Source organism: Grus americana, chromosome 2 (assembly GCF_028858705.1).
Source record: "Grus americana isolate bGruAme1 chromosome 2, bGruAme1.mat, whole genome shotgun sequence".
In the NCBI taxonomy this organism is placed as follows: domain Eukaryota; kingdom Metazoa; phylum Chordata; class Aves; order Gruiformes; family Gruidae; genus Grus; species Grus americana.
In genome coordinates this window covers 21,521,610-21,535,822 of record NC_072853.1, presented here as the reverse complement: position 1 = coordinate 21,535,822, position 14,213 = coordinate 21,521,610, and the positions used below count along the sequence as shown (strand labels likewise).

General features: G+C 37.4%; 1 protein-coding gene across 3 annotated transcripts in view; it reads left to right on the top strand.

The window, feature by feature from the left end:
- The window catches only part of ZFPM2 (zinc finger protein, FOG family member 2), a 318,609-nt gene that overhangs the window by 64,291 nt on the left and 240,105 nt on the right, over positions 1-14,213 (top strand). For 2 of the 3 annotated variants that reach the window (XM_054818503.1, XM_054818505.1), the window contains exon 2: positions 1,177-1,335. The exons of the other annotated variant lie outside the window; for it this stretch is intronic. In XM_054818503.1, coding sequence (XP_054674478.1) covers positions 1,177-1,335 — 159 coding nt within the window. The remainder of the gene's footprint in view (positions 1-1,176; positions 1,336-14,213) is intronic. 3 annotated transcript variants of the gene reach the window in all.

Sequence of the window (14,213 nt, the reverse complement as noted above, 5' to 3'; positions counted from 1 at the left end):
TTTTTTTCATTAGCTAGCTAGCTTTCATTTTGAGGAAGAAATACTCAGTCAATTATAAATGAGGCTGTGCTTTCATTGGAGAGTGAAATATGTAATTTTTTCCAAGCCTCAACCATGTATAATGAAATCTCTCTTTTGAAATCCAGTCTTAAGATGGATTTTGAAATATACTGACATTTAATAAAATCTTAGGTAAATTAAAATATGTTCAGTTATTTCAAATCTCTATTTAAATCTAGCGTAAAATTCTACACCTGCACAGGAGATGTCTTTAGCAAACAGTTGCTATTAACCAATGATTGTGAAGTGTATATAGGAAAGAAGAAATTTTCATTTTTGAGTACGTTCCAATTGGTAACCTGGGTGTTATGTATTATAGATCTGTCAGACACTGGCTCTTCAAGAGGATCTGTAGCAATAGTATGTCTCGGTAACTAGAGGAAGAATCAAAGACCTCAGGCTGCCATTTCAAAGTCAGACTCGTGCCCTGCTTCTGTAACAGGCTTATGTTGCCGTAGCCCTCAGCTAGTAGGTTACCGCGATGGTTGTTTGGCCTCTGTGAGATGCAGTGATAGTCTGTCCGAGTCCCATCCGTTGGCTGGAAGTCTATTAAAGAATCCAGCAAAGGAATGATCACGGGTAATGCGAAACTCTTTTTTGAACACCGTCAGGTGCTGGTTGCAGCAAAACAGCAGAATAAACTGAAGTTTGTACTGTCAATCGCTTTGTAGTAATTCGCTGTCATCAGTCCTGTTAGCTCGAAAAATGAAGCCTGTAAAGGGAACCTATTAAGTATTGTAATTCAGCATCAAAACCCAATAACTAACAAACAAGAGAAGGCTCTTCACTGTTTACGTAGTTTTACAAATATAGCTTTGATTTCCATTGTTAAAACTGTTTAACACTAGAGCCCGATGAATAATGAAGAAAAAACCCATGTGCAAGTATTATTAATACCTATTATTAATAATACTTTGCATATTCTGATTTGGAGTCATCAGGAAAACAGTCAATTTCAATTTCCATAAAATCTTATTTGTCCAATTCTAATAAATGCTGAACATAGCCGTGGAAGGAAGAACTAGCTAAAGACCTCCGGTTTTAAGTTCGCTAAGGTTTTATTTCACATTGTCCTGTTAGATGGTTTTGCCACAGTGTTCCTGATTCTTTTTAAAGGGCCCCTTGAGGATGCCGTTGAGGATGAAGAAGAAGAGTGCCTGTCTGAGGAAAATGATACTATCTCAAAAGAAGACTTTCCATTGGAGGAAAGCTTTTCTGCAGAGTTTGAGCCTGAAAATCTGAGCTGTGAAGAAGTGGAATACTTTTGTAATAAAGGTAATCACTGTAGCCCACCTCTTGAGGGAATACTGGCCAAACTGTGTCCAGTTGGTCAAAATGATTTTTTGGTTTAAATGTATGAAAAGGCCTATTAATATACTACCTTAAAAATAGGAAAAAGAGTCACTTGTGGAGTTAAGTCTGGTAAGGGGTGAATACTTAAATGTGTTGGAAGATGCACTTTCCAGGAAGGTGAATCATCTTGCCTTTAATGTTTTCCTCCAAGAATGTTATTTTCTACATATTTAACTGTAGAGAACAGGCCTCAGAAGTCAATTATTATCAGATCCGAAGCTAGCAATGCAGCATGTCTGTTCATTGCTTCTTTGCCTAGGAAATATTGCTAGAAAAACAGATTGTGTCTGTAGATTCTCGGATTAAAATAGAGCTTATTATAAAACTTATTATGCATGGTAGAAAACTAGTGATTTGTGAAAGGATAACTTTTAAAGTTGCAGATGCCTTTTTGATGCATTCATTACTTGCAAATTATTGAAGATAGAGGTATTTTAGCATGAGCCACACCAATTCATTCTTACCCAGTGTTCAGTCTGCAAGGTTGTGCTGTTTCCCATTCAGCCAATGGAAAAAGCACACTGTACTGTTATGTAAAACTTTGATTTTACCTTCTTCCTGCCAGATTTGCACATGATTGCTTTATTGTTTGTCTTCTGCAGGTAAGGATGCCTGTCAAATAGCTGGAATTGTTGTGGTGACGTTCTTCTGTTAGTCCACAACCCCCTCAGGCATTTGGATATCAATGATTTCTCTGTCTTTCTGTTGTTTTCCTAGATATTGACATACATTTTCTCGTGATACCTTGATATGCTCCTGCTTTTGTATTATTTTCATCTGTCTTGGACAAAGCAGACTAAATCCGTTTGAATAGTCAAACATTATAATTGCAGAATGTAAGTCTTTCCTGCAGAGTCTTCAGTCATCCGTGGGGAAGGCATGAAAATGTATTTTCTACATGTCCTCTGTGTAGCTTACAAACTTGAAAAAAGCATTTGCTTTTTGTGCTACACGTTCTTGATACTTAGTAAGCCATCCTAAGAGATCAAAACAGTCTAGTCAATAGTTTAGAGTTCTGCTGCTACAAATCTTACTGTGAAGCGAGAGAGACCAGATTATGAATGGAAATGCTTTACAAACGGGGGAAGTTAAGTGCTGTTATAACTGTGCTGTAAACGAATACTGCAGTTACTGTGTGTTCACTGGTTCGCATGCCTCTCAGACATCATTTTCCTTAGCTGAAAAAAAGTGCTAGTCCTGTTACCAGCATTACTATATAATTATTTAAACCACTAATTGCATAATTGTTATACTGGCATCTCCTGAATTCCTTCTGTCAGCGATGGAAGACTATACACCACTATCAGTTCGTATGTTTGTTTTAGTTCTTTGTGGGGCTTGCTGCATTTCCAGAGGCCACCAATGGAAATAATACTGGTTTGGGTGAAATTCAGAAAAATGATATAATTTGCTCGTTTATAGCAATCAGTGTTACCAGTTCATGTTGAATTTCAAGTTATCTTGGCACTTCCCTTTAATAAATACATCTTTCAGGGAAAACACTGAATCCAGGCCATTGTATTAAACAAGATCAGGAATTAAATAGAAATACATTTAAATCTGAATCTTGATTAGCATATGTTTTATTAAGGACATCTGCTAATTCTTCAAGCTGAATTCCTTTTGACTCCCCAGCAGTTCTTTTTCCGAGTGTGTTGTAGTTATAAAAGAATCTTAAACCTATCCACTGCAACTGCTGCAGAAGAAAAGTTGAAAAGGAAATTTCTGAGGATGAAGGGGCACATAAAACCCCTAATCTACTTCCAGCTGAGGCAGTGTGACAGAAAGTCCCACTTTGAAGTAAGTTGAGAATATCCCTGGAAAAGGATGGAATGGGAGACTAGAAATGTATTGTTTTTTAATAATGTCTCAATTTCTGTTGAATGTCCTGCTTTTTCAGTGTCGCATCTTAAGTGTTGTTAGCATGAGGCCACGTATGTTCTTCTGAGGATAAAACCCAAGAAGACAAAACTAATCTGAAAGCAAATAAATTTCTTTTGCGCCCTTTTCTTAGCGGAAGGGCTTGTGATGGTGTTATATAGTAAATACTAAAAGTGAGACATATTCTCATGATTTTTGTAATGAATCTGTTAATCATTCATAACCATTTTTTTTCTCTGTAGTGCTTCAGTATTGAAATTCAAAGATGGCATGAGAAATAAGCTTTTTTCCCCTAAAAATATTTTTTTCTTTGACATCATGAATAAAATCTTGAAAAGGAGAGATGTACAAAATAGGTTAGAGAGCAAACAAATGCATTCTAATTTCTGTTTTGAGGGTCTGACTTTCTGATTTTTGTTTTGCTCTTTGACAGCATTGGTAGCCTGTAAACCATAGATATCTTCAAAGGAGGGAAAAGTAAGTGTAGATCTGCGTTTTCTCATGCGACAGGTTTCGTTTTCCCAGAAAATATCAGAATTGGCATGGGAATCCTTTATACTATCTCTGCATTCTCCTCTTGCTAGCATGGACCATTAAAGGTTCTAGAAAGTAAGGGGATTTTATTGGATATAAATATTCATCTGTCCTGGCTCCCCATTTCCCTCCCCTGGGGTTTCTTCCTAGCTGACCCAGAGCAAGAGGACAAATGAGTAGCGGGGCTTCCTGCAGACTCAAGAGACGTGGGCAACAAATGGCACAACTGTTGGGGAGGAGGTGTTTGTGAGGCTTCACCCATGGTATGTTTTTCGTCCTTCCCCGGTTATGTAAATCCAAGCATCATCCTAAAAAACAGAGGCCTTTAACTATCCAAACTATGTACCGAAGGCAAAAATTTACTGAACTCACAATTTATTCAGATGAATGAAAGTAAAGGACATACAGGTTCACAACTTGATAACTTTGGCTTTTTGACTGAAGAGATATTCCTGTCAAACTATGCCTGATCATATTATAAGCAGAGAGCAGTCTCTTATTGTCTAAATTGCAAACAGCTAACCTTTATAAAGCCATACTTGTCATTCCCACCTTATTAATTTGGGTTTGTGAGATTGATTCAGCAGAATAGTTGCCAGAATTAGAAGGCGAAGGCGAAACCCTCTGCAAAGTGTGAAGCAAATTAATCACATTGATTGAGCTACATGTCATTTTACAACTTCTCAGTTTTCAAAATTATGACTTTTGGCTATTATTTTTCCCTTCTCCTTTTGCTCGTTAATGGCTTTCACAATGAGGAATCTGGAAAATTCCACCTCCCCCCACTTTTCCAACACCACGAAACCACAATTAACTTTGCTACATGTGAATAATTATTCCTATGTAGTCTTAATTTACACTCAAATGTGAAGAAGTGAACAGTGTTTAAGCATGTAAATATTAAAAGCAAAAATGGAAATTAGCAACCTGCTATTTATCAGGGATTGGTTTAAGCTTGCAGCTGTGAATTTTTAACCTTTTGGATGAAGTTTTCCATCTAAGAATGAGTATTTTAGAAGAGCCTCAGAATAGATCGCAGTTAGAATTTTGATTTGTTTGCAATTTTGACGGTGAGATTAGGGGAAACAATATTTTGGAAAGAGCAATAATAATAACACAGTCATAGTGTTCTTCACTACAAAGCTGCACTGGTCTCAGTCTTCGGAGTAGAAACAAAAAAATTGGTAGGAGGTAGCCTTCATGATAATGCATTGCATTTTGTCAGTTTGTGGCCTTTGAAAATTGCTTTTTATGCTTAGTTACTACAAATTAATGCACTGCAGATAAAGAGGGTATCTGATGATGCTGTCCACACAAAGCCTGTGTTTGCCTGGAACCTCCGTTGCGGAAGATTTTTTTCGGTGTCCAGATAGTGGGTGTCTGGAATCACAGTTTGTGTCAGATTAAGATTAATTCTGATTAACTTCAGATCTGGAAGATTTATTAGCTAAGTGCCGATATTTCTTCTACTAACAAAGGTAGTCTGAATAAGGAGAAAGTAGCTTGTCTCCCATGCAGAAGAGTGATAGACTAGATGGCTGAAAGCCTACTGTGGAAGGGAGGAGATACTAGATACAGATTAACTTCTCTCTTTTATAGGTAGGAATAAGAAAATGAGGGGATGCCAACAAGAGAAGTGAACTGGAGGCATGATGGAGCTAATCAAAGCAGGAAGGCAGATACAAGAAGGGAGCTCAAACAGCAGAACAATACAAACGCCAAGAATTTGGAAGTGATGGGACAAAAAGCAAAGTACTAAATCAAGTTTGTTTGGTCTGTGAAGTAGTTTGTCATTGGCTTTATAGTCTCTGATTGCTGTCATCCTGCCTAGGTACCCTCAGGAAAAATACAAAAAAATATTCTCATCTGTTACTTAGAAAGTTTGCCATACTCAAATGGAGGTGACACCTCTTCCTCTCTGTAAACAGCAAGAAAAATAGGAGCCTTGTCTACTTTGTAAGGGTGGGAACTGGCTAAACAAATTACAGTTCCTTGTGACCTTCTTAGCAGAAGTGTTCAATGAGGATTAACTTTCAAAGGAAAAGTTATCTTGAGCAATGAGAGGGATCACTTGAGATTAGTAGATAGTTAAGTAGCTGTGTTCAGAGAAGGAAGAGGCAAGAGAAGAAAATGGAGGAAGGACTATAATCAAGAGGGAAAACATGGGACCGTTTCCAGAAGAGAGAGGCAAATGGAGGGATGTACATATCTGATAATTAGAGAAAGAAGGCACATCCATTTCTTGCTGCCATACTTACTAGGACAATTTTTTTGAATTCTCCTGTTCTTTGTGTGTAGCACAGCTATTGTGCTTGTTCCTCATGTTGTAGGCTTCCCATAGTTACTCCACCACAAGGCAGCATTGGCACCAGCCCTCAGTGGAAGGAGATTCAGTGGCCTTAACATTGCTGGTGGCAGATCGGAAGGCAAATGGCTTCTGTTTCCCACTGTTAACTGTGCTTCAGTAGGTGACATAGGAAGATATGGGGGATACGTAAGGTGGGATGAACATTGATTGTTTTGTGATGCAATGCTTTTAGGATCTATAGCACAAACTGCTATGTATGTCCGTAGCAAATCAGAGTGTTGATGCGTGGTTGCGGTTCCTGATACATTGCTTATCTTTATTTGCGGGGGAAGAGGGGGCTGAGGGGAATCCAGTGCTGTCTGAAACTCATATACAGTTCTAAGTTAGCAAGAGGAGAACTCAGGGAATATCTGGGTGTCAGCATAGTGAGTGTACACCTGCTGCTGTATTCTCATATTCTGCTTGGGCAGGAGGGGATGATCTAAGTTTTCTGCCCGTGTACAGTATTTTGTCACTAGCCTGCCAGACCAGCTTAAGACTGGGATTTTTTATGTTAAACCATGTGACCTGATTGTGCAGCCAGGCTTGAGAATCAGGCAAACAGCTGCAGTGTGATTCACCATATAAGAAAAAGCATATACAAAGCTAAGTTCTTCCGTGCCTTAATCTTTCTCTTCATACTTCATGTGCAAAGCTATCATGGAACCATCTATGATACCAACCAAACTCTTAACATCCTGAAAATGATACCTGTGTGCCCATTTTTCCTCTGGAGTCTGACTTCATGTGTGTATGCCTGTGTGCGTCTGTGTAAATATTCTTTACTTCTTTCATGTTAGGCATGTAATGACTAACAATATGCTTGCTATTTTCTGTTCTGGATCAAGAAGTAGATCTATACCTTTTTTTCTTTCCCTTTAAAAAAAAAAAAAACCAAACCCCAGACAGAAACCTTTTAATCAATAATGTTTCTTTCCTTTTCAGTAATGGATTTCATGACAAATTTCTACCTCTTTTGCTATAGCAAGTGGAAGTAGGATCAGCATAAGGCAGCTATACCATAATCACTTTGAGCTCAATAAGGAGATCTTTACAGGCAACTTTGTTCTTATTTCTTAACGGGATTAAGAAGCTCAGCTCTTTAAATTCTTGCATATAACACTGACATTTCCAGGGTGTGTTTGGACCAGGGAGTTCAAAGAGAAGGAATAAAAAAGAAAAGCCAATATGACTTTGTTTTTTACCTTGCTGGAGGAGCTGTTTGTGCAAATCGCCTATAAGCTTATTGACCTGAATCTTTGACTCCTTGTTTTCTCTGGATTTGGCTGGAGTGTAGACACTGATAGAGCACTGATAGAGGTGATTGCACAGCCCTCGGCTTTGCTTGGCACCAGACACCCCCCCCCTCCCTGCGCCTGACCTTATCTTTCCCTGGCAATACTTCTGTTCTCCTGGAGCTCAGCTTCCTTTAATTTTTTTTATTTATTTTAATTCATTACATTTTCTTTATGTAAGCTTTCCAAGTAAATGAAGGGCACGTTAATTCACTTTGGTAAGCAGAGACAGGAGAGGGCATGTGTGTGTGATGATGTATTTTCATCTAGGATAACAACAATCTGCATAAGAACTCACAGCGCTACTCCTTCCAAAAACACAAGTTACCTCTTACTGACTTGGGTGCATGTTTGTGAACCTGTGTTGGATTCTCCTGTTCTCCAGAGTGAGAGTTCCCGTATATTTATCTGTATCCCATTCAGCTGAAACAACTGAATCCTGGTGCATCTTCCATACTTTTTGTCAGATGCTGAATGTGGACAAAGAAGGGAAGGGGGTTCTCTGATAGTAGCCTTCAAGGGTGCTGTGTCAGAATTAGATTGGATCCTGGCAGGATGAAAGAAGGCCTTTTTCTTCTGAACATCAGCATTTGCCTTGTGCTTTACCTCTCAGGCTTTCTCATTTTTTACTGTAACTGGAGCTCAGAGGACCACCTGTTTTCTTGCTGGAAGAGAAAAGAGATATCTGAAAAGGTTGGAGTGGGGTTTTTTCACCATTTACTTGAGAGCACAGAAAGGCTTCCAGAATATCAAGTACAAGATTATCTATCGTATACTCTTTTCTATTTACTGCTGACCCATATATGAACCTCTCGGGCCATATTTTTAGTCCAACTGAAATCCATGTCGGTATTAACATCAACTTTAGTGTGATAAAAATTTGACCTAAGTTAGACAAGCAAACCCTTCTTTTAATCAAGAAATTAAATAATTGGTCATCAAGCAGAAAACTGTATCTCAAAAAGAAACATAGCAAGCTATGTTTCAGGAAGTAAATACATAGATCCAAATAGAAAACATGATTTTAACTCTACAGAATTATAAAGTGAGAGGAACACTTAAACAGCTTACTCAACTTTAAGCAGTTTATCAAAGCACCTCCAGCCTTTTCAGTCAGCACATTTTGCTTTTCTTGCAAACAATGAAATTGTGAATTCTATCACAGCTATGAGAGAAGGGATTATTTGGTTACAACAAGTAGTGTAATGTCCCCTTTCTAGAAAGTCACAAAACTTGAACTTGGATTGACTTAAATTTGAGCTCAAATTTGACAGACTGTGAATTGCAAATTAATAAGGGTAATCTTCTTTAAAATATGAAATGCACAAATGACAAATTTCACCACATGTTCTTAGTTCATGTGTACTATACATCTGTTACTAATTTCACTTATAATGATGGTCCATTTTGCCTTTTTTGTCTAATTTGGTGTTCTTGACACAAAAATTCTGAATACTTCTGAAGAGTTCTGAGACACTCCCTGAAAAATTGTTGTCAACCCGGGTCCAAAAAGCAGAGTTGCTCACAGGCTGTGTACTGCGTAAGTCAGCAGTGGAGATACTGGCGCCAATTTAACTCTCAAAGGATCAGAAAAAATAAATGAAGCAAATGCCACCTTTATGACATCATTGGATAAATATTGATGACAAATATTATTGCTGGATAGATTCTGGTGGATAAGAGAAAAAGAAGCATTAATTTATGACTGCTAAGTCTTTTTCTTGAGTTTGACTCATGAGAGTCTAGTCTGTTTTTGAAACCATGTATAATACAGCATGTATGTGGAAACATGCCTCCAATGATGGGGAATCAGCTGCTTTTGATACTGAAGCACCTGGAGTGTTGATTATTTCAAGTAAGAGCATCAAACTGTTTACAACAAGGTAAATTAAAATTTTACACTTTGTAAGAACAGATATCTATTGCTACTCGTTATGTAGCACTGTGTGGAAATCACATGAAAACAGGATGTGTATATGATAATGATTTCCGCTGCACCTTATTAAATAATGTTTTCTTGGTTGGATGAAGAATTCTCATGAGAGACATATTTCTGCAGTGGGGAAGGAACAGAATTGTTATTTAATTAAGCTGAAATATGAACTTGCAGTCTTCAGACTGAGAGTTTGAAACTTGCTGGAGTGTCTCCGAAGTCATCTCTCTGTTCTGTTGCAAGGTATTTTAGAATTTCATGCATTATCCATTCCCATTGAAATAATTTTTGAAAATTACACTAAGCAACAGTCTTTGTTTGGGGCATCTAAATATCTTTAAAAATGTGCTTCTGTTGCTCTTCTAATCAAGCGCTTAGAGCTACATAAGTTTCACCCCCAGGTTGGTACTTGAATATATCTAATAGAGTTCTTGTATTTGAAGTTTTAATGGAGAAAGATTGAAAAGATGCAAGACTTTTTTTCTTTTTTCCTTTAAATCTATAGAAGCTTTTAGGTAGCCCATATATCTGAATGATACTCATTTGTAGTACTGGTGCCAGAATAGTTGCTCCCTAAAAATTAGTATAAATATAAAACTCATTAATAGAAGGAAAGTCTGGAATACAATTTAGAGAACATTTTCACTGTTCTGCAGGAAAACATTTGAATGAGTGATCCTTGTCTTGAAAGGACTTCAAAAGCAAACAGTGCGATAATGAGAACATATCAAACATTTAGAGAAAGAGGAAGGTCAGACTCAGTCTAGATGAACTTGCTGCACGGCAGTGTCTTATCCCAGGAGAAAAGCGCCTTAGCTGAAATAGTTAGAAATAATTGACACTGTTTTTTAACATGATCACTGTGCTGAAATGTCATTGTGTCAAGATGTCATTTTGTTAAACAAAATGATTATTTTAATATGAACCAAAATAGTTTCCGTACCATTATGTTGGCGAGTTAACAGCTTGCACGCATGTAGCTACTGACCGACACATGGATATTCATAGACCTTTTCTAAAAGTTAGGATAAGAGAAAGTGCATTATTTCTGACATTTGCCGAATAAATAATTTTAAAAGTGCTTAGGGCAACTAGAAACGTACAGTTATTTCAAATGAGATTTATCCCAGGAGAAATTATGATTGTTAATCAGCATGACAGAAAACAATAATTGCTTGCAAAGAAGCAAAGTACTGAGACGATTAATATAATCTGAAATAAAATGCAGTGGATTAACATGTACAAGTGCTGGTTTCTTTCAGGTATGTTAGCAAATCAATCATCTGAGGGCCAGATTTTTCTCAAACTTACTGTATTTGTAGAGTAGTGTACTGTATTTGTAGAGGGTGTCTCAGTTGACTTTGTAGGCTTTACTGACATTATTTCTGATACAAATCGTCATATAATCTGATGATTTCATATCAGATGAAGTGATAGCAGAGAAATGATAGCACTAGATCTCTGTCTCTCTCTCTCTGTCCTTGCAAGGCTTGTAGAATAAACCTACTCGCATGGCACTGTAGCCACTGTAGTTTTTCACCTTTTCCTTACACCAGATGCCAAATATGGCAAAGTATGGAAATATCCCTCCCGATTTACGTAGTATCTTTATTCTCTGAGTTCTATTTCCATACTAAAAGCTTATTTAAAGATTTTTTTCCCATTATTTATATGTATTTTATACCCATGTATTTTATATCTGCTGAAAACTTGCGTTGTCATTAAAATTAGAGACTTCTATTTGTTAAATATATACATAGAATCCTTGAAAAAGTTGTAATCCACAGGAAGGACAGTTAAGTCCTGTTAGATGTCATTGGTATTCTTAAGAATAGTGTGTGCTGCCAAAAAGTAAGTTACATTGAATGAATTAAGTACATTGCATTCGTATTTTAAGTTGTATATGGTTTGTCTCAAAGTTACGTGAGTGTTGCTTCTGAAGAGATGTTCCTGGCAATGATTCTCAGCTTACAGTGTGTTTTTTAGGATTCAAGAGCGAGATTATCCATGTTTGTAAGCTGTGTTACTGGTCGTAGGTGTTGTGAAAAAGCAAATAACAACAGACAGTTTTTGAATGCTAATTTATAGTTTGTAAAGCTCTGGCATCTGGTTCATATGTACAGTCTCAGAATCCTTCTTTGGTCGGGTCTGGAATTACTGCTGCTGTAGGTTGCCCCTTCCCCCACGTCCCCAGGAAAGCCTGCCCCTTCCTGACTAGTCACACTGGCCTGTTAACGTACGTAAAGTTATGTTCCATGCTGAATTAAAGCCTACAGTGAGTGACTCCCCAAGTGCCTCCGTCACGTCTGTTTTCTCTTTTGGCAGTACAGAGTGCTACAGGCTTCGTAACAATTTATTTCTGAATTGATGCATTATAATTGAGAAGTGATGTTTCGCTCCGAACAGCTGTATTAGGGTGTTAACAATTTAAGTTTACATTTATGCTGGCAGGAAGAATGAACACAAACTGAATTTCAAACTTTTAATGTTCTCTCGCTCTAATAGAAGCTGCCGTGTGCTGTTTGTGACTGGTACAGTCCTTCACCCAAAGCTATTTTGTCTGATGATAAAACCACGAGTGTATGAAGCTTGCACATTTTTCATCTCTTTTATGACCTTATCTTTTGTGAGCGGTTTCTGTGAAGGTATCCTAACTATAGGAAGCACCTGGCAAACATATATGATATCTATGCTGTGATAAGCAGTTGTGAACAAGAAAGTAGATCTGTCAGTTCTGAACTGTTCATTGTTAAAAATACTTTGTTGATTTAGCTGATTGCAAAATACATTATAGAGTGACTAACAGCTGCTATAACATTCCTAGTCAAGAAAGTTCAATAGTTACATTGTACGAGACTTTCTGTAAGAGCCTAATATTGATAGGAGCAACATGGATTAAAACAGCAGGGTTGAGAAGAACTGCTAACCCATGTGCTTCTTTAAAATATCGCAACTACTTGTGGTACAAGCTGATTAAGTACAAATTGGGAAGTCTTTAATTTGTTAAAAAGATTAAAGTGAAATCACTTGTTAATATTCAAGTCCTCTTTTCCTACTTGTCAGTGTTGTCAGAGATGTTAGAGTTCTCCCTCTCACGTTGCTGGTAATACGTCTCTTTTACAGACTTCAGATTCCCTGGCCAACTGTACCACCTTGAATTACAGTGGTTTAGCGTGTTCACTTGCATCTATTGGATAACTACTAGGATATTAAAAAAAACCCCACATTAAAAACCTTTGAACTGTTTTTGAAGAGCAACAGAAACAGTTAGAGCTGGTAAGAAATAGTAAGGTCGAGATGACAATTCTATTCATATTACAGTATTGAAGTTGTTTGAATAAGGCTTTCTTTTTCTCTTAGTTAAGCAGTATTTTGTGTATTCAGCACTTCAACGTAAGGCAGAGATTTGTTTCACCTAACCTTAGCTGGCTAAAGAGAGGTTCTTGGTCTAAGCCGTGTGTTTCAGAGGATGATTCATTTCAGCTGTGTCAGGCACCAAGAGGGGTCCGTATCTCAGGCATCCTGGACTAGGGTGAGTCACTCCGGAGGTTTCTCTCTTCCCTGTCTATGGGAGCGCCTACATAAGTACTCTGGACTAGCTTAACTTTCAGACGGCTAAGGTTAAAGGGGGTGAATTCTGCCCAAAGTGTAGCTTTAATACCAAATATAGAGAAATAGCTGGAAGTCCAGCAGGCTTAATTGACTCATGACTAAGTACTATATGATATTATAGATTCTTGCTCGTATAAGTCCTTTTTTCATGCAATAATGTTCTTTTAAAGGACAGAATTCACTTACTGATCTTAGTTGCCAGAAGGACTTAAACGAAAGTTTTTTTAATGCTTCATTTTAGAGCATTTATCATTCATGGTACTTCTATACCACTCTTTGGTGTTGATGGTAAAAAGTTATTTCTCCTTCAGCTTAAATACAAAACGTAATTGAGCAGCAAAGTGAAGAAATACACATGAGAAGAAACCAAAACAACGGGATTAGAAAGGAATCAACAGGTTAGTAGCAAAGTGAGTGGTATATATAAGGCAAAAAGCACTTGATTTGACTTGGAAGAAAGAAAAAAATAACGTCCTGGATCCAATTAAATGTCTACACCTGTAAATTGAAGAAAAATGTAATCAGCTTTAAAATAAATATAAAAAAAATAGTCTTATTGAGACTGGAAAATAGTCAGCGAATGAACAAAAAGAGTAAACAATGGAAAGAAAATAAATTCTGTAAGGACATAAACTCCTTTGTGCTAAACAAATGTTAGCTGCTAAAGCAGCATTAAGTAAGGGGAAAGAAAAGAAAAAAGCTTGCGAGACGTGTTTTGTTATCCGCTCTTGTGCTAAGCCTTTTGGCTTCTTAAAGTGCCAGTGTCTCCAGCACCAAATGGATTGGCTGGGTTGTCCATTTTCAGCTGACCTTGATGCTCAGCTGAGCCTGGGACAGACTTGCTTCACTGATGGATTCTGAAGTCCACAGTGATGTACCCTTTGTTGGTTTCAAAGGCAGATTGCTTCAGTATGGAGGGAGAGTAGTATGGGCCAACAGGAGAAACCAGCGTTGTGATATTTCAGGTGTGTAATGTATGGACTTGGTAGTTGGTGAATAATAGAAAAAATCAATGAAAATAACTACAAATACTTCTAGATGCAAAACAAAGTTTTCCTTAATGTAAATTCTACACATTTTGTTCTACTCTATTTGCACAGGACATGCATTAATTCATGAAAACTTGATTATGAAAAACACGTAACACCATACTTCATGAAACACTGAAAAAAGGAAGTTAATGAAAAGTTGAGCCATC